Source organism: Mastomys coucha, unplaced genomic scaffold (assembly GCF_008632895.1).
Source record: "Mastomys coucha isolate ucsf_1 unplaced genomic scaffold, UCSF_Mcou_1 pScaffold22, whole genome shotgun sequence".
Taxonomy (NCBI): Eukaryota; Metazoa; Chordata; class Mammalia; order Rodentia; family Muridae; genus Mastomys; species Mastomys coucha.
The window spans coordinates 178,655,404-178,676,997 of NW_022196905.1; the positions used below are offsets into that span (position 1 = coordinate 178,655,404).

General features: G+C 35.4%; 1 protein-coding gene and 1 long non-coding RNA gene across 3 annotated transcripts in view; one reads left to right on the forward strand and one right to left on the reverse strand.

The window, feature by feature from the left end:
- The window catches only part of Sgcz (sarcoglycan zeta), a 1,052,781-nt gene that overhangs the window by 175,756 nt on the left and 855,431 nt on the right, over positions 1-21,594 (reverse strand). For both annotated transcript variants that reach the window (XM_031339561.1, XM_031339560.1), the window contains exon 3: positions 8,799-8,900. In XM_031339561.1, the coding sequence (XP_031195421.1) occupies positions 8,799-8,900 (102 nt within the window). The remainder of the gene's footprint in view (positions 1-8,798; positions 8,901-21,594) is intronic.
- The window catches only part of LOC116069170, a 107,531-nt gene that overhangs the window by 13,662 nt on the left and 72,275 nt on the right, over positions 1-21,594 (forward strand). Inside the window, exon 2 of the long non-coding RNA XR_004109883.1 lies at positions 10,511-10,619. This is a non-coding gene — a long non-coding RNA (uncharacterized LOC116069170). The remainder of the gene's footprint in view (positions 1-10,510; positions 10,620-21,594) is intronic.

Here is a 21,594-nt window from a genome sequence, read left to right on the forward strand (position 1 = left end):
TGCTATTTATATCTTTCTTAAGGTCCTGTATCATCATCATGGTAAGTGATTTTAGATCTGAATCTTGCATTTCTGATGTGATGGTGTGTCCAGGACTTGCTATGGTGGAAGAATTGGGTTCTGATGATGGCAAGTGACCTTAGTTTGTGTTGTTTATTTTCTTATGCTTGCCCCCTGCCATCTGGTTAACTCTAGTGCTACCTGCCCTTGCTAAATCTGACTGGAGCCTGTCCTGCCTGGGATCCTGTTTGTGTCAGAACTCCTCAGAGTCAAGCAGTTTCTGTGGTCCTGTGATTCTGGGATCCTGGGATCCTGGGATCCTGGGCTTAGATCACGTGGAAGTGTGGCTTTCTCTGTGTGTTGTGGGACTGGCTGCATAGCATTCGCCCAAGGTCTGCTCTGGACCCCAGCCCAGACAGACCAGAAGGAACCCAAGTCACTAGGCTGGCGGAGTTCTTGTGTGCCTGGTCCCGCTGGTCCAAGTTACTCCCAGTGTTGGGACAGATGTTGGTTCTTGCTAGGAGTGGAGCTTCCTGTGGGTGTTGTGGGACTGGCTGCAGAGCTTGTGCCTTAGGTCTGCTCTCTGATCCTGAGTGTGTCAGCACACCTGGGAGTGGAGCTTCCTCTGGGTGTTGTGGGACTCTTCCAATTATATTAGAATTTCTCTTTTACCCTAAATATAATTTTTCACTTGATCAAGCTGTATTTTCAAACCTGACTCTTTCCTAATTGCATTGAAGACAAAGTATTTACTGAAGATCCCAAAATTTACAATGCATTTGGTATGGGTTTATCTTTCAATAAATTAAGAATGATAATTATAATACTGAGTATCATGTTAAATTTAATTGTTAAACTTTTACTTTATCTTATAATAACTAAAGTAGAGAAGTATTAAGGTTTATAGGCTGTTATGAACTTCAATGTGTGCATGGTGTAAAGGTTATACAAGGCACAAGGCTAAGTCACAAACTTCTTTAATCATAGGGATTGGAACTCAAAGCTCTAATGGATGCTCAAATTCAGATATTATAATAAAAAATGCAATAAAACACAACATTATTTAATCTACCACATTAAAAGACATTATAAAAAGACATGTTAATGTGGGAGGGGAAATGTATTGTGAATTCTCATCCTTAGACAAAGAACTAAAGGCAATTATTGATTGCTAGAAGGAGAATTTAGCCTCTCCCAGAGCTGAGCATCCTTGTTGGTTGTTCAGTGCAGAGTGTTCAGTCCTGAATGTGTGTGTGTATGTGTCTGTGTGTCTGCCTCTGTGTATGTGTGTGTGTGTGTGTGTGTGTGTGTGTGTGTATGTGTCTGTGTGTATGTTTGTATGTGTCTGTATGTCTCTGTGTGTGTGTGCATGTCTCTGTGTGTGTCTCTGTGTGTTTCTCTGTGTGTGTGTCTGTGTGTGTGTGTGTATGCATGAGAGTAACAAATATGATAAAAAGAGTTTAGTGTCATGGGAGTAGTTTGAAGAGGTGTATCTGGAAAGGGCTGGAGAAAGGAAAGGAGAGATGTGATACAATTCTATTTCCAAGTGAGGATGCTTCAATTCCAGCGAGAATGGAGAAGAAAATTATCACAGGAGGCAGAGAGAGGGAGGGACCTGTGTGGGAGTTGGGAAACAAGGGGATAGGATCAAGTATGTGAGAAGACAGGAGAGAAGTCCAGGAGAGCAGGAGAATGAGTGGAAATATGCAGCTGATGGGGCTGAGGGCAGATGCAACCTATAGAAAGTCCCTGAGACCTGGGATATGAGAGGCTCACAACACTTACTGGGGATGGGCTTGACCAAAATGCTCAACAGTGTGAAAATGGAACCTGAAGGAACAACCTCCAGTAGATAGACAGTGTCTCCAGTAGAGGGATGAGGCCACCCACCTACCTTCAAAATTTCTGAGCAGAATTGTTCCTGTCTAAAAAAAATCCAGGGACAAAAGTAGAGTAGAATGTGAAGGAAAAGCCATCCAGTGAATGGGCCAACTTGCGATCCATCCCATGGACAGACAAACCTGACACTACTACTGATACCATGTGGTGCTTATAGACAGGAGCCTAGCATGGTTCTCCTTTGAGAGCCCTATAGCAGCTGAATGAGACAGATGTAGAAACTTATAGTCAAGCATTGGACTGATGTTGGGGCCCCTATGGAAGAACTGGGAGTAGGATTCAAGGAGTTGAAGGGGGTGGCAACTACTTAGGAAGAACAACAATATCAATTAACCTGGACCCCTCAGACTTGCCAGAGACTAAGCCACCAACCAAAGAGCATACATGGGCAGTCAATGCTGCGGGCACATATGCAGCAGAGAACTGCATTTTCTAGCCTCAGTGGGAGGGAATGCACCTAATCCTATAGACACTTGATGCCCTAGGGGAGGGGAAAGCTAAGAGTACGTTGGTGGTGGTGGGGAAACACTCTCTCGGGGGTAAAATAGGATGGGAATGGGCTGAAGATATCTGGGAGAGAGGACCAGGAAGGGAGTACCATTTGGAATGTAAATAAAATAATTTAATTTTCAAAATTCAAAAAATATCTATTTCAATTAAAATAATTATTTTAAAAATGTTTTTTAAAAATTCCCAAGTTACATTCACAAAACAAGAAATTATATTCGCTCTATACAAGTATACAAGCAGAAAGGGTGCTGAGAAAAGGGAATGGAAACTCATTCACCTAGCTAGTAGGTTTCACTAAGTGATAAAACTGATGCCTACAGCTAGTAGGGAGCAGTAAGGGATTACAGAGGGATTTGTATTGACAAGAAGAAGATGGTAAGAAGAGTTTCTGAGCAATGCCAAGGAATTTCTGGGAACACTGAGAGAAGCTGTGTCCCCAGCTGTGAGGACACCTCAATATAAAGATGACATTCACATGAAACCAAGTGTAACCACCATTATGTTCCCAGCAGGAATTTTAATGAAATTTGATGGCTGATGAGTAAGTTCATTCGGAAAAAAAAATGCATAACTGGCAAAATGTTTCCTAGTCACAAATAATGAGAAACAATCTCTACTAGTTGAGAGAATACCCTTTGAAGCTGTAGTGTACATCTTAAGTAGATCAGTAGAGCAGAAGAGAAACAGAAAAAAAAAAGACATTTACTAGTGTATAATAGAAGACCAAAGATGAAATGGAGTACTCAGATTACAGTACTAGGGTATTGGGATCTATTGGCAATTCATAAAGAGAGAGGACCAGATGGAGTGACAAACACAGGAAAGGAGGAATGTATGGGGATGGGGAGGGGTAAGAGAGAAAATTCCCATCTAACGCTGTACATTGAAACTCAGGAATGTTCCAAATTCTCTTCTCCACTTCTTAAGAAATTAAGCCACAGGAATTTTTAATTCTTTCAGTAGTTTTTATATTCACCATAGGTCTAACACATATGACAATCTGCATGGAGAAACGGGGAACAAGCACAAGGCCCTAAGATAATCCAACTCATTCATCTTTGAATGTTGCACATGCTGAATTTTGTAGAGACTGGACAGCCCACAGGAACTGCAGATTTATTCATCCACACCCTGGTACAAGAGACTCAGGGGCTCATCAAGCCCACAGAAGACGGAGCACATCAGTTATGTTACTTTTTCTTCTCAGTCTTTGAAACCTTATTTAGGAACAACAACAAGAAAAGCTTGCTTTGTTTTACATAAAATTTTAACCCATCAGAATATGCAAATAGTTATTGTTAAATGATTTGTTTTAACATTTAAAATCAATACAAAATTTATCTAAGTTTCATCTAATTAATAATACAATTCGATAATGGGATTAAAGTAAATTGTAGTGTCAAAATGAAGATTGGAGACCCATTAAAACATCACTATACAATATACAGGAATTATTGAGAGTGAAGGACAAATTCACATGGAGAAAGCAATGTCACAGAAGAGAAGATCTGATGACAGCCACTTGTAGTTAGAAGAAAAGTATGAAACATCTAAATAATCTGAGATATGTGATATGGTGATGTAAGGGTGATTGCTTCCTCTGAACTAAGGATCTCAACAAGTAAGACTGAAAGCAGCTGAGCAGAGCCCCCAGTACTTGTTCTATCAGCTACTGAAAGGATAAGGCCAGAGGATCTCTAGAAAGAGTAGTCACATTTGGTCTTACAATGACCAATCACCAACCAGCAGACCACACTAAGGCTATTAAATGACTTAAGAATACAAATTTCCCTGAAGTGGAAAAAGTGGATTCAAACACTTCTAGGATCTCCAGTCATGACATTACATCATGAACAGGAGAAAAACATCAGGGTGTTCTCTAACAGTGTATGGCAATAGTCAGTGCTAAATGGACAACTATTTGCTAGACAAATATTCACATATCTGAAGAAAAAGAAAGTTCCATCATTGTTATTCCCATAAAACACTGAAAGCAGCAATAAGACAGGGTAGATATTTCAATAATTGACACATGAGCACAAGGAGTCATCAGAATACGGGATGCCTACAGGATTGTCCACATCAAAGGAAAAGTTACTGATGGCTACGGTACTGCCTATGAACAGAGTCAAGGCCACATTGTCAGATAGTAAACCAGCAAAGCAGAATGCAGATATTGACTATGACAAAGTTAAAGTGATACTGTTAAAAAAGAACTGAAGGTGAGGAATGAGGAGAAGAGATTTGAGAGGAGATAATCATCTCAATTTACACCACAGGGAGCTAACAAGTGCTCTGTGACATTAATCACGAGGCTAATACATCCAGCTCCTCAATCATATTCATAATCATTAATTCTTAACCATAAAGCCAGGTTTAAAAATGCTATTATTCTTCAGAATGTATTTGAGCTAGCAGTTTTTCAATTGACTTTGTTTTTTTCTGTTAAAAACCATATTCATTTAAAAGAGTGTGTGCACAATTTTCTTTACAAATGTTTTCTTTATAATTTTATTTTGCAGATAACTACTAATACTTTGATGATAGTTAACACATGTTAGTGTGTTGTTTCTATTATTTAATGTAAGGATTATATAAATTGTGCATATATACACACAACACATATATATACAGAGAGAGAGAGAGAGAGATATTTGGCTTAAACAAACAATATAAACAGTATAATAAAATGTCTCCAATTTTAAACATCCAGCTGAAAAAGCATAATGATCATGATGATGATAAATTAATTTTGAAATTCTCTACTATTTATTTGTATAAATCAGTATGTGTTGGAGAAAGTGTACTGCATGAGGGGATGGGGGTTGCTGTGGTCAGTAAGACAGAAAATGAACTAAACATGGTACTACATAGGGATAAAAATCACTTGCTTGTGACAGCCTTTTCAATGGCTTCATGTATGAGCTCTATAACGACTCCAATACACAAAGCACAGAACTTAAAGTAACTGGGCATTGAGACAGGATCCCAGGAGTGGACCCACATACATGGACAAGGCAACTTGAGCCTTTTCCATACTGTTCACTTGGAAGTCAACTGATTCAAGACTGTTGCCTTCCTGTCAATACTCTGGAGATGGAATTATCTGAGAGTAGCTGGTTGGGAATAATTATTAGCCTGTCAAACATAGTTCTGAGAATCCTGTCAAATGACATAGCAATTTAAGTAAATATCATTGACTAGGAAAAAAAATTAAACAATACAATGTCATGGTTCAGTTAGTCTCAGATGATTACAGGCTCAATAAAATAGCACAATGCAATTTTTATTGGTTACATTCAGTTAAAATGTATATTATTTAATCCCATTAACATCCTGCATACCACTTACATTCAAATGTTATCATCTTGATTTCCTGATGTTCAAAGATTTTTGTCATAATATTAGAATATAAGCCTTGAAGGTATATATGGAATCATTTTTCTCAGTCACCCAAATTATACAACTTTTGTGTTTTTCCTAGCTGAAGAAAAATATCTCATTTACCTTCACAAACTGCTTAGTACTGCTCGATATTGTTCAACTTTAATAATTTATAATAGGGCATTGACTATATTCAGGGTAGAATATATACTATGTATCTTTAAATACACTGTTCTGTGGACAGCTTAGAAAGGTAAGATAAAAATGAGGACAGCTTAAAAATGAGTAAGATAAAAAGTTGTTTTGATAATAGAAGGTACTTAAAGATTCTTGGTAGTAGTATTTGTATGTATGTTTGTGTGTGTGTGTGTGTGTGTGTGTGTGTGTACAGTGTGTGAGAGTGGGATGTTTGTGTGGATGGAGTAGCAGGTACAGCAGAAGAGAATTGTTTCCTGGAAAATTAAACCCAGACCATGTGTCATCAGGTTAGGTAATATAAAGTGTGTTTATAGAGAGAAGTACTTTCTATTCAGAATGAATCTTGCTTTCTTGTATTGGATTAAACTCCTAAATAACTATAAAACCCAGTCTAGTCTAGGAGTTATTTTGGCCTTAAACCCATGGCAACAATCTTGTAATAACCTGCTAAGTGCTAGGATTATGGGTTTGAGCTACAATGTCCTGCTACTAGAAAGTGATTTTAAATATTATCTACTGGCTAAATAGAAAGAGACAGCAGGCTGAAATTAAGTGGAGAGATATATGCAAAAATAAAAATAATATGATGTAACCTTTTCAGCTAATTATGATTTTTAAGATGGCTTTTGAATCTAATAGATTTCTTACCTGAATATTATAGGATTTTGGTAATTTTGTGTACATTTTAATATGTAATGAGAATGTAGTGAGAAGACTGGTCTGACAATAAGTCCTGGAAGGTAAAGTACTTACTGTCACACAGGACTATATGTGTCCTATCTCCTCAAGACATGTGTTAGAAAGAGAAAACTGACTCCTAAAACATGTCTTAAGACTTCAGAGCCACACGATTTCAGTGATGTTCACACACACACACACATACACACACACACACACACATACACACACACACATACACACACACACTAAGCAAAACATATAACAAAAATTAAGAAAATATATGGAACAATATCTACAGACATACATCTCAAATATTTAATTAAAATTCCTTTTCTAGTATTATTAGTGACTTAAGCAATAATTTCAAGATATAAGCATCTAAATACATTTTGCCATTATTAACTTAAAAATTAATGCTGAGAGAAATTGTGTGCCTGGCTACACCAAATAGTGAAGTAAATAAGCATTACAGCCAGCATTAAAAAAAAAAAAAAAAAAAAAACTATAGGTACTCAAGGGCAAGAGAATTGTAACAAGTAGTCTTTGAAGGTCAAATACTTGTTGTCACACTAGACTGTTTGTAGTCTATCCCCTCAGCCCTTCATGGTGGAAGTAGAAAACTCATTCCTAAGAGCTGTCCTCAGACCTCAGGGCCACAAGAGTTCATTGTTTTGTACACCAATTGATTATAAAGTAGATGTTGGCTTTATCTTTTTGTAGTTCATGTATAGTGAAATCTCCCAAGGACTAAGTCTATTTTCTATTCTGTTATCAGTTCAGATGTCCTTTCTGGACACTGAGGTCACCATCTCTCATGCTGTACTTTTCTTGCTAACTACTAGCAGGAAAACCCACAGGACATACAGATGACCAGTAGCAAAGAATGGAGATGTGACAGGGTGATGGTGGTGGTGGTGGTGGTGGTGGTGGTGGTGGAGGTGGTGGTGGTGATGGTGGTGGTGGATTGTAGCTCTCAATCAATATAGCAGAGTTTGGAGATGCTTGTGCGGCAGACATCAGCTAGTCTGTGTAGAAAGATTTGATGTCCAACTACCACCACCTAGTACACTCAGGTTATAATGTTGATATACTCTGTAGAATTTGGGCTAGAGATAAAATCAGTTCTCATCAATGTTTTCAGAGAATAACTGAAATCTGGGAAGTGATGCAAAACTAAATGTATTCTACTAAAAGTGTACTAAATGAAGTATAGTCAAAATTCTGTATAGTTCATATATTATTAAAATTTGTCGATACAATTATCATAATTCAATTTTTAAAAATAAATCCTCTTCATCCTATTTTGATATTAGTGAAAAAAGGCTTAAGGGAAATTATTTAAATGTTATTTTACTGTACAAATTTTCTAAGATATTATGTTGGTAACAATTATCATTATTTTAACATAAAATAAGTTTATATAAAACAAATTCAGTTCTGTCACTTTTAAAAATAATGCTTTCATTCTATCCTAATGAATTCATTTCCACAGGTCCATATAAAAAAAAAAAAAAACTTCTGATAAATTGGAAATATACTGATGCCATAGACTTCTTTCGACCTTCTAAGTAAAAAATCTTAAGTCAAAATGAGCAATCACGAAGCTTCAGTCTTATTTTCTTTTAGCATGCTGCTAAGTGATAAAATATGTAGTACAAATCCATTTTTCCAAAAGGCAAACATTCTGGTATTAGTTAAAATATGTAATAATTTTATATTCAAACTTTTGTACTCTTAGAAATGCATTTTACATTTAAGGGGAAAATATATGATACTTTGAATGGATAATTCACCAACATGTATGATTCCTGGGAAAATAATTTAAAACTCATAAACACTTCTTTTTTTTAAATGCTACCATTGCATTTAACTTCAATAGAATAAGAGGAACACAACTCATAGTCTAAAAGCCATTAAGAACTTCAGTTTAGTGCTTTCTGATTTGCCAATTTAAAGATAACCCTTTCTATTTTTCTTCAATTGATTCTTTTACTTTCTTCAAATAAGTCTTTAGCTTAAAGAAATTGAATGCAAAAGGAAGGAGATAGGGAAATTTGATGCTCCTCTGTTGAGTGAAAACATAAACTCTAAATTATCTTAGAGTAAGCCAAAGCTATATCACATACCTTTCTGGAATGAATTTCTTTCACATACAATGGTAGTAGAAACTCAGATATACCTTCAAGTCGAATTCCCTTCTTGGTGACTCTCAGATTCCCCATACCATCCTACAAGCAATGAAATATAGTTCACTTTTAGGTTGAGTAGAGAATGCGTATCTGGCCATAATTTTCTTAGGGCCAAATTGAGAAAATACTGAGCTCAAATCTATGATGATTTAAGAAAACCAAAAACCAAAAACAAGAGATTGAAAAGATCACAGCATTTTATATGCAATAGAGGGCACTGCTTTGCATGCTAAGGGCAGGCAGGTGATAAAGAAGCTGATGGGTCCTTCAAGTTTGATAAGAATCTATTATTTTCTGTGAATAAATATTTTCTTCATACTTTCAAATCTTTCTTAGATGTGACAGTAGCTATGTGATTATTATCAAACATTTGCAGAGGTCTAATAATATTGTTACAAGTATAAAACTAATGATATTATTACAAGTATAAAGCTTATACAACAGTCTCATTTATATAATAATTTCAACCACTAATTAATAATTGGTATTAGAAAACGTGGTTCATTTGAACAAAAATCTTGAAACACATGTTTTACCTGACAAACATTTGTCTCTGGGGAGATTATTATATTTAAAAATAAAGATGATGAGGCAAAATTAAATCAGGGTTGAATTAACTTGGAAATTGCATCCCATATATAGTAACAAAGTAGGAGGCCAACTGTATAAAAATATTGCAAATGAGTTAAACAGGAAGTTATTGTGGGGGGAGGGGCAATGGCTACTTTAATGACATTTGCTTCTGGTTCATGTTGGGTTGTTTAACTGGGAATATTTGGAGAGGAAACAGCTTGGGATATATGTTGTCTGGAATACTCGTTGGCAAGGAACACAGTGTTTGCTGTGCTAAATATGCTGTTCCTAAGTGAAGTTATGAATGAAGAATTATAAAACGTATTTAAATAGCTCACTGGCTTGAGATGATTTATATGTTTCAGGACAGTATATCTAGCAGAATTATTACAAAGGACTAAAAGCTGTTAATAACATAAGACTTCTGATAAGTATGTGATGTGTCACGGAAGAAAAATGTACAGACTTGATGACTAATTTCATTGATGACACAGAAAAAATAGTATTTATCATTTATTCTGGCCTTCAAAATCATGAGTGAAAGTTATTATCTTATAAAGAGGAATAGTAAAATTGTACATAAAATTCATGAGTATCTTTGCAGCATTTTCTAGTTAATCAACCAGTACATCTTCAGAAAACAATGTAGAAGTGAGCATGATTAAGGCACATTTGAATCTATCACGAGGATAACTATTAGGTTCAATGCACAAATATATATTTAAAATTAAAGAGAACTTTTTGGATAAGTATTAGTTCTGCAGGTAGGAAAAGGTGTTATATACATTAAGACAAGTATTTATTTTGCATGAGTAAATGTTTGTGTGTAGTGTGTGCATATATGTGTATGGATATACATGTATGTTGGCACATCTTTGTACCATTTCATTTTTCAGTGACATTGGAATGCACAGAATCTGGCTAGACTAGAATTTGCTTCATGGTCCCCTGCCTCTACTTCCAGATTGCTGGCATTAGGGTCAGGCACTCTGCACACATGGCTTTTATATAGATTCTTGGCATGCTAATGCTACTCTTCACACTTCTGAGTCACTCGTTTCATCTAATTTATCTAGGGGGACATCTCCTTCTCCTGCCGCAGAGACGTTTCAATTATAGAAGAGGAATCAAGTGGACATGGTGACATGAACTTCTACCTTCTACAAGTAGAAAGAGACCAATCAGGTACAGTAACATTGTGATTATAGCAATAGGAAGTGACCCATGAGAAACACAGAATAAGGAAGAATGAATTAGAGACAATGGTGAGGGAAAGGGAAACAGGAAGATATGTTAGGAGAGGGGAGGAGGAGGAGGGAATTTTATGAAGTGATTGTGAAATGGTAAGCTTCAGTATTCTCATGGGAAGAGACATAGTTTCTTAATTAATTAAACTAAAGCTTGCTAGGCAGAAATGAATTCACTGAGATAAGTGCAAAAATAGAGGTAGGACACATATGTTTTTCATGGAAACCAACTAAAATAAGTAACTATATGAAAAATTAATTATCAATGAAAAATTACTATGATGACAAACAAGTATATTTTTATATGTTTCTCATTTAACTGAGACAAGAGGTATTTTACATTTAAAAAATGAAAGCATTATGGATGTAGTATTCTTAAATAGTGAAAAATTATTTTCCTTGAAAATGTCTATTTCTCCTTAATAGATAAATGAGACTGTTTTTGTTTATTTCTCATTGAAAAGCAAAAGCAGACATAAAAAAAAAGAATCTTTAAGGTGAGAGGAAAAAAAGCAAACACAGTAAGTGGAGATTTAAAAATAGGAATATAGTAATATTCTGGGCAAGTTAAATCTGAGAGTTCAAAAGAAAACTTTATCATTAGAAAATACAACTTTGTCTTTTTGTTGTTCAAGGTGAAGGAATTTCAGGGGATTTTTTTCTAGATATAATGAGGTTAAGAAGACACTAATACTATTTGCAAAGTTAAGAAGACAGGAAGAATTCTCAGGAATCTAGAGAGATAAGATAGCTAGAATAACTAACATAAAAATACTGTAATGCATGATGGGGGGCGACGGGCGAGCAGCAGAAGCATGGCCTAGGCCAACGAGTTCCCAGTTAGTGATAACCTGGCTCCAGTGTGTAAGTCCATTTTGCATATCTTGTGCATAAATGTTCTACAAGATATTTTATGTATTATATGTGTCAGTAGCATACATTGCAATATTATGGGAAATGTAAGATCTGCATATGGATGATGGAACCAACCATTCAAGTGTCATGCCAATGAAAACACCAAATAAACCTCAAACAGTGAAAAAAATATTTTAAATTGGGGATTTTCTTGGCTAGACCTCAGAGTCAGTATCTATAGATGGTCTCAATTGACAGCTGAAAAAGACATGTTCTGAAATGCTCTCTGCACTTTCTGTGGAAATATCAAACACCTTTTCTACAACTTCTAAGGATAGAAGAAACAAATTCTATCACAAATGTTATCTTATTCTAAGTTTATCTTAAATTTCTTTAATAATAATTAATTTTATTAAATTAATTTTAATAACACGATAAAGGAAAACTGGACATGTAATGTTAAACATTATGCTATCATTTATGATATGTGTATTTAAACTGTAGTAAGTTTTCAATTTTAATTTTAGTATCTTTAATTTAGCATGCTCTTTTGTTTGTCATAAAAAAATGACCCCAGACATTTAAGCAATTATACCACGAAAATTACTTTAAATGGAATGACCCTGAGTGCATTTGGACTAATTCTTACAGAATGTTGTGGTTTTAGCTGGTTATACCATGTCTTTATTTATGCCACTTTGTATTTATCCTGTTTGCTATTAAAATTGAATAGTCTTTCAATTTCCATATCTTCTACACGGTGTTATCGAATTAAAACTCTCTATATCTATTATATTTGTCTATTAAGTCCAGTAATATTTATGAAATGCTAAGAAAATCTAATTGCCCTTCACCCCACCATCAGAAATACTTTTTATACTTACTGCCAGGTTTCAGATTCATTATCATCTTGGTCCTTTCAACACCTTATTGCAAATAATGTAAACATTTTCTCTTGAGGATGATATTGTCAAACATCAGAGTATAATAGAATCTAGTCTATCTCTCCTCTAAGCTTCTAGCTTGGTTCTCTCACCTTAGCAAACTCAATCATCTTTGTACTTTACATTTTCCTCTCTTTATCATACATGCTTATTCTTTCCACTTTCAAATTGGTATATATTCATTATATATATATAGTGATGGGTTTCCTAAGGATAGTTTGTTCACAGAAAATCAAGTAGGACAGTTTATCAATCTAATGAGATTTCCTCTTTGTCCACCTGGCCCTTGGTGCTGCTCCTCTGCTTTCTTAGCTCAGATATATTGCTCCTACTTTTTCGTGTCATGTATATATTCATATTTGAGAGAAAAAACGCAATATTTAGATTTCTATGTCTATCTTTTGTGACAATATGATGAGCTGCAGTTAGTCATTTTCATTCAAAAGACTTCATTATTCTTTAGGACAGCCAAAAACTATTATATGTGTGAATCGTATTTTGTTTATAGCTCTCTGCTAGTAGATATCTATAGTAATACAATAACTTGGCATTATACATATTACTGAAAAACATGTTTGTGCAGATAACTCTGTGTTACACATAATTAGATTATATTTATAATAGTCTGAGGGATAGTGAAAATAGGTCCTATTGGAGACCTGGTTGGAGAAACTCTGGCAGATGCTTTGCTGGAGGAGCTGCAGTGGGCGTGAGTTTCCTGGATATGGCCCACTACTTTGAATGGCTGCAATGGGTGAATCCTGGAAAGACAATGACCCAGGAGATTCATCCCAGGATTTCTTCTTGCTGCTGCTCTGCATTCTCATGGTCTTCATTGCTGTATTCTTAATTTTTCTGACATGGTGTGTGATTGGGTAAAGAAAGATCTTTTCTACCTGTAGTGTGTTATGATTGACTCCTCAGTATCAGCCCACTCTCTTGGACAACTTTCTTACAAAATCAACATGAAGATGAACTTTCATGAAGTAATGCCATTTAGATGACTTGATGATTTTATGATTCTTGGTAATGATTTGATAGAATTACTGATGTGATTAAAAGAATTTTAAGAAGTTAAGAGAGTTGATAGAAACTTAAAACTTCGAATCAAATATAGAATGTGCTTCCTCTTTGCAAAATAGTAAAGGCTGTATAGGACTAGAAAAGGAGTTCAATGAGCTTTCATGTGTTACAACCATTTAAACTGCACTAGGAAGAGAAATAGGCTTGGAACAGTTGATCAAACATTCACTCAAGATTAGGTTTAGGGAGGAGGACACAGGTCTTGGAATTCATGGTCATAAACAGGAAGTGACTAATTTTATTCCATAAAAACTATTGCTTTTAACTTTTAATGAGCTTATAGAATGAAAGATAGAAAGATAGATTAAAAACTACTTCTTTGAACTTATAGTTAAGAATCCTTCTGTAACTCCCTTTTGTGTAATATTTAATCTATTTTTTTTAATGAGGTAGCTACTTCTCTTACATAAAGAACCTTGTCTTAGGGGATATGTAAAGACTGAAAGACTCTTTCTCTTTGTCTCCTCCCTTGCCCTCTTCCTCTCTTGTTCTTTGTTCTCTCTCTTGCTTTCCTTTCTTGTTCTCTTGTTCTCTTCTTCTCCCTTCTCTCTCTTTCTCTTTCTCTTCCCCTCTCCTTCCTCCCCTTTCTTTCTCTCTACATGAATGGCCTATTTTATCTTTCTTATAATAAAATATCTCATTTAAAAGAAGACTGAAGGAAAAAATTAAAGTTGTTACAAACTGTTTTGCTTCATCCACTAAGTTTGTGAGAGTGTGTGAATTTTCTTTCTTCTCTTACAGGCCCTTAAAGAGTTTAATGAGTTCAGAGTTTCTTGTAGGTCACAGACTGTGCCAGCTCTAGATAATTAAGCCTCAATCTTGTCAGCACAACCTGTACGTACTTGTCAGCATTGCTGTTGCTTTAAAGCACCTGCTGCTATTTGATGATTAATGTTTTGACTGGAGAGTTTTAGAGAACCAACATAGTTATAATTTACAGATGGCTAAGCACATCAAGAACATTTTCAGATAATTATTGGCTATCTGTACTTATTTTATTTAATGAAAGTACCTTTTTTTCTGCAATATATTTGAATCATGCTTTCCCATCCTTCATTTCATTCCAGGTCTCTCTATCTCAGTCTCCCTTTCTTCCTCCCTCCCTCCCTCCCTCCTTCCCGCCCTCTCCCTCTCCCTCTGTCTGTCTTTCTTTCAGCAAACAGGCATAAACAAACAAACAAAAAACACACACAAACACACACACACTCATACACACAGACACCCACACCTACACAAAAAACCAAATCCATAAAAATAAAAAAATGAAAACCATAAAATATAAGCACAAGATTAGTAAGATAAAAAATGCTCAAACAAGCCAGGCAGTGGTGGTGCATGCCTTTAATCTCAACACATCAGAGGCAGAGGCAGGCAGATTTCTGAGTTCAAGGCCAGCATGGTCTACAGAGTGAGTTCCAGGACAGCCAGGGCTACACAGAGACAACCTGTCTCGAAAAACCAAAAGAAAAAAAAAGAAAAAAATCAAAACAACATACTATGGGATAAAATATATACAAAAATACTAGTGAGTTTGTTTTGTTTTGGTCATCTACTGTTGGGCATGGTACTCTGAGTGTGGTTTATGTAACTAGAGTGACTCTGTGGGATAAAACATATTTTTTTCCTTTCCAAGGGGTTGCCTTTTGAGATAGTTTCTGGATGGGTGGCCATGCCCTCTTCCTCTTTCAGCACTGGTACATCATCTGATTTAGACCTTTGTAGGCTTCCTGCATACTGCCACAATCTCTGTGAATTCATATGTGTATCAGTCTCAAGTGTATCTAGAGGCCTTGTTTCCTTGAGGTATAGTTAAAACGTGAAAAAAAAAAAACATTAACAGTGAGACAGTAAGATAAGCATGGTTAGTTTGTTGTTAGGGTGCTTTAAATAAAATGATTTGTGTCTATTCATCAAGTATGCATATAAAATTATAGGTTATTTATTGTTAACACTTTCAAAGAGTGTTGAAACAGCAACATACAAGAAAATGAATTACAGATTTTAGACATTATTTTTTAAAGGCAAATATTCTCTTTTAAATAATGAGCATTCTATATTTCATAACCAGGAAGAAGGGAGGTAATTATATGTCTTATTTTTTTTTTGATACACTAATGGTATCGGTCATTGCAAACTTCAATGTAGAAAGAAGCTTGTAAGTGGTAAATAGAATAAAACCAGAGCCTAATTTGGCAGTTATTTGTGAAATATTAGGATATACTATCTTTAATAAACTGAAAGATAATTCATAGAAAAAGGAAATATCAAGCTATTAAAGCAGAATAAAAATCACATTTGGACTTTTGATATGCATTCATTAATGAAAATTGTATTGATAAAGTACATTCCATTTCGAGTTCTTAATTAAAGGAGAAATATCTTTTCAGAAGGATAAGCATTTTCTTTTTCTCACCTATTTTTTCTGATGTTATTTATATATTATAATGAGCTGTTTTGTTCCAAGACCAGGAGGAAAAACAAACAAAGTTGACAGCAGCTTTATAGGAGTGTTTTTATTATGTTTTTTTCTGTTAGCATGTATTTTCCTTCACTTCAATTGGATTATTTATTTTTTACATATAATTAAGAAATAAATATTATTGTGCTAGCAGTTGATACACAGAGAAATTTGAAATTTGTCTTCTAGTTCTGCATTCAAATGTTGTTAAAGATTATTGTTATTACTATCATCTCTATCATCTAAGATATCATTTTTTCTTTTCTAATAGTTGCTCAAACTACACAGTTTATTGATCTCTTGTGTTAATTTATAAAAGAATATATAACATATACTTGTGTGTTAAAATATGACAATATGTATTATGGCTAGTTCACACTAGTTAATTATACCAGCATTCCTTCAGACATATGAATTATTTTTTCTTAATATACAAGCACATTAAATATTGAAATGCCAATTGGACATAGCTTCTGTATTAGGGATGTAGGCTTCAGTCCACTCCCCTACTCAGCACTGGGGCCCATAAGGTCAACAGTTGTGCAGGCTCTGTGCATACTGCCATAGCCTTTTGAGTTCCTATGTGAACTGGCCTTACTGTGGTTATCTTGTTTAATCAGTATGTTCCATCTTTCTTACTTTAAAAATCTTTCTGCCACCTCTTCTGTAAGATTCCTTCCACTTTGATGATAGGAAATTGATGACTGCTCGTGAGTGAAAAATAGTTTTCTCCAATGTCCTCTGTGTATACAAACCAATCTGAAGGCTGGAATCCATGTCCAGTAGTACATAAACAAGAGAAAATAAACTCAATGAAAATTTTAGATGTTCTTTGTCTCATAATTCATTTATAGAGCTTTTCCCTGCCTTTATAGACCCTTTGCATATGTATTATAGTTTCCAGGCTTTGTGTTTATGGGATTTCTGTGCAGGTAATATATTTATTTCTACATCTGTGTGTGTTTCTTAAGCTTTTTCTTCAGTTCTTTCTCTTTTGTTTTCTTGGTTTTGTTCTTGATATTCTGTCCTATACTAGTTTGTTTGTCATTATTTTATTGAAATTTATAATATTATTTTTATATTTCTGTTTGTATTCTAATAACAGAGGAAAGGAAGTATGTCAAATTTTGTGGGCAGGGAATTGGGGGTTATCTGGAAGTAGTTGGGGGAGAGAAAATCATAATAGGAATATACTAAAAGCTATTTTGAAAAAATATTGAAATATTTTTCCAACTACTCTATGATACATTTTCTTTCTTACTCTACTGAGAAATAATTGATTATTTACATGGGAAACATATTTGCTTAATATGAAAACCATTTAAAAAATGAAAGTATGAGAAAGGACCTATGGAGCTGAGGGGTTTGCAGCCCCTTAGGACAAACAACAATATGAACTAACTAGTACCCTCAGAGCTCCCAGAGTTCCAACCACCAACCAAGGACTACACATGGTAGGTCTGATTGTTCTGGCAGCATGTGTATAGTAGAGGATTGCAAATTCGATCATCAATAGGAGGAGAGGATTTCGGCCCTGTGAAGGTTCTGTGCCCCAGTGTAGGGGAATGCCAGGGCCAATAAGTGGGAGAGGGTGGGGTGGCAGGCATGGGGAGGGGGGAGGCAAAAGGGGTTTGTTCTTGTTGTTTTTTTTGTTTGTTTGTTTTTTGGAGGGGAAACTGGGAAAGGAGAAATTTACATGTAAATAAAGAGTATATTTAAAAAAATGAAATTATGGAAATGTTACAAACCAGATAGGTCACAATCATCTAATACAGAATAAAAATGATATTCTTAGTACATCTTATAATACACAAATAAAGAACAAAAAAGTACTCAAAATTTGACATATACTTGATAGAATTAGGAAATTATATTATCTTAAATGGAACATTACACATATAAAATTCTGTGTAAAATAATTCTGAGATAACACAGCAGGAATAGTTAGAATAAATAATATACCTTTGCAAATGTGTTTTCACAGTAAGAAATATTTAGAAGACTCCATAGAAAAATATTTTTGAGAGATTGTAGTATGGATTATATAATTAAATTTGTAAAAATTTAATGAAAGTAATGCTTTGGATTAAAGATACATCCTTGAAATGACCAGTGGTCTGGATAGAGACAGATTATGGAAGAATAAATTAGGTTAGATGTGATGGTATTAAAATGAACACTGTATTGTTAAATAGGGCATCTGGAATTTCATTTAAATGTAAATAAATAATAATGCTATCACCAAATGAGTGGCTGAAGTATTTACACATGTTAATATTTCAATAAATGTATGCAGTCCAAAGGCTTGCTATTATATATGTGTGTCTCTTCCAACTGTGTTTTATAGAATGCCAGAATTATATTAGTGATAAGAAAGATCCATTTTCAAACCAATTTAAGAAACCATTGCATGAGTTCTCAATTGGTAATTCATAATATACATTACTATATAGAACATGTTATAGAATAAACCAGTACTTTCTAGCAAAGGCCCAAGAAAAAGGAGAATAAAAATAGTGCTTAGTGCCTATATCTCCTCAAATGTTACCTTATCGGGTACAATGCCTTTCCACTCTGCTGCAGTGCAGTCACCCTCTAGGCTTGAAGCAGGTTGAAAAATTACACAAGTTTTGCGCCTTGAAATAGGCTGAAAAATTACCCAAGTTTTCCTTATTTCATGGGTGTTACTTCTTATCGTCAATAAATAGTCAGAATGGGTGTGATCTGGAGGATGCTTCTGGTTGTGTACAGTCTCTCTATCTTTCTATTAGTATACACACATGTATATACTTGAACATGTATCAATTATCACAATTTGTTGCGTAAAAAGAAGAATCCCATCACGAATTTTTGTCTATTCATATGTAGTTGCTGGTTCTTGAACTACAGTGTTTTAAATCTCCTAAGTTCTCCCGCTACCTCTTGGCCCCATTCCTAGACCTTTAAATTAAGGGCAAGACCTTAAGCAACAGTATTCCTAAGAGCAGCAGTTACTAAACTATTGTTTCAGAATTTCTTCAAGTCTCCTGAAGAAACATTTTTAAGTTCTGAAACAATCATTTTCCTCACTGTATTTGAATCATCAAAGTAAGGTTTAATGTTACGATATTTCAAGTTAAGGAGTGGGAAAGCTGATCATTGAGCAAAAAGGCTGCCTTCTCCACTTCAGTCAATCACCTTGTGGTAGGGATTAGAATCTAAACTATGTGACTCGACAGAAGAATCTGGATGGTAATCTTTGTGTTAAATGTGTTAAATGGTATCTTTTATTCCTTCAATTTTTTTCATTTACAAGCTATTTATTTTTAACTAACTGATTTTCTAGCATATACTTCTTTGGTTTGGACCTGCCTCATTAAACTATGGTGGACAGATCATAGAGTACTTCCAGAACACAAAATCTTTAGAATAAATTATTATCATTCACATACTCATAGACTATTTTAAATTAGTCTAGTGTTTTACTTAGGAAAGATTTTGTTCTTTACATGCTTCATATAAGCTGTATATCAGGGTATTCTCGGTATTAATCTGAAGGATGGGAGAAGAGGGGATAAAAGAAGAGGAGTAGGATTTAAGCAGCATAAAGATGTAAGATTGGGTGCTGAAAATTAAACTTGTTTAACTCTTCTTGTGATGTTCCTGAGGGAACAGTGTGTGAATGACACTAGAGAGAGGTCAGGAAAGACACTATCAGGTCAGAGATGACACGCTCATTCTCTTTTTAGAATTACTCATAGAGCTAGTTATAAGAGACTGGAGATACAAAAATTGTGAACTACCTAACTGGAGCACTAAGTCCTAGATTCAGGACTCTCTCTCTCTTTCCATCTCCCCATTTTCTTTCTAGACACTATCTCTTCTTTGAACTCCCCATTTTCTTTAATCCTCATCCTCTCTTCTTCCTTTTTAGTTAGATACAATATCTGAGTTTATTCTCACAGGTTGCTTTTCAGAATAACACTGTCTCTGGAAGAAATTGCCTCCTGATAATATTCAAGCTCTTGACACAGCGTGACTGCACAAATCTTTTTAAAGATATTTTCTTCTTCCTTTGATTATCTCTCTCATTTTTTACTTGGGAATTGACCTAAAGACATCACATTTCATAAAGATCTCTTTAGAAACCCAGAACCTACAATTCCTTCAAGACCTTTTGTAGGGAAGGTGATCGACATAAAGGGTCTCAAGTGCTTAATATTTGCTCCCACAATACTGTAGTAGGATATTCCAGATAAAGTGTTGTCTCAACTTGAACAACTTTACTGTATGTTCCGTAACAGCATATATAACTATATAATCTTCTACATTTAAATATTAAAAATAAAATGCTAGCTACTATAGAGATATAGCACTAATAATATTCAACTTTACCCTTCATAGTTGTAACTGATTTATTGTAACTTTTTATAATTTTGAAACTATATAATAAGTTTCATAACATGAATGCTTATATAAACCAAAACACATTTTACCAGTGCCCAAGCATAAAAATAACTAGGGGTTTCACATTAAGAAGCATGGTTTCATAAGTAATGAACCAATATTATAATTAATAACAAATACTGTGGGGAGCGGTGAAGCTGGAGAGACATTCGCCATGGCAAGATGGTGCCTACTTCCTCTGTCAACTCCTAGTAAACAACTGTTTGCGCATGTGCGTAGAGTGAAAAAGACGCCATGTCACGGCCCATCCCTGGGCGTTATGTAGGTAATGAGCGAACAGCCAATCATGGGCAGACACGCCACACTGTGGGCAGATACGCCGCACTGTGGTGTATATAAGCAGTGCGGATTTTGGGCTCGACCCCTTTTTTACCCTATGGATGAGGACAATAAACATTGCTGCAGAAGGAACCTAGTGTCTGCGTGTCTTCTTGCTGGCGAGACGACTGCGCAGGCTACAGCTGGTGCCTGGAGAACCTTACAACAACTGGTAGGTTTCAGAACTGCAGGACAGGGTAGGCTCTGAGAGGCATGCTGCTTGATTTTAATTCCTCCGACCCTTTCTCAGGGTTAGAAATTGTGCTAATGGCGCTTGTTATACCTTCTTGCCTGGAGGATGAGAAATGCCCCGCCTTTGTGGTGTCGGGGGGTGGGGGGGCACTTGAGGAGTTACAAGATAGCATGTCAGAAACAGAAGGGAGAGTAAAAGCTAGCCAGAATAAAAGGGAGAGAAAAGATGAGAGAATGGAGTCTAGCCAGGAGAAAAGGGAGAGAAAGAGAAAAAAGGATATACCCAAGAGTACAGGCCCTTCTGCTCGACCTGCGGAAGCGAGAGATAAGGGAAAGGATACCCAGAGAGAAAAGCAGAGAAAGAGATGGAGCTTCGAGACGGAAGCTCTTCAAGCCTGATAGCTCTGAGGAATTGAGCCCGTCAAAAGAGGAGGACTTGGAGAGAGAAGCGGCTCGCTATAAGGAAGAGAGGTATCATTCAAATGAACATTTGCCACCTCTCCAGAATCGAAAGTGAGAGGGAGCAAGGGAGCGAGAGATCAGAGCTGCGGAACGCTTTATGCTGTCCTGCCTGCTCTTCCAAATATGTCCTTGTACTAGTGTGCTAGGAACTCACC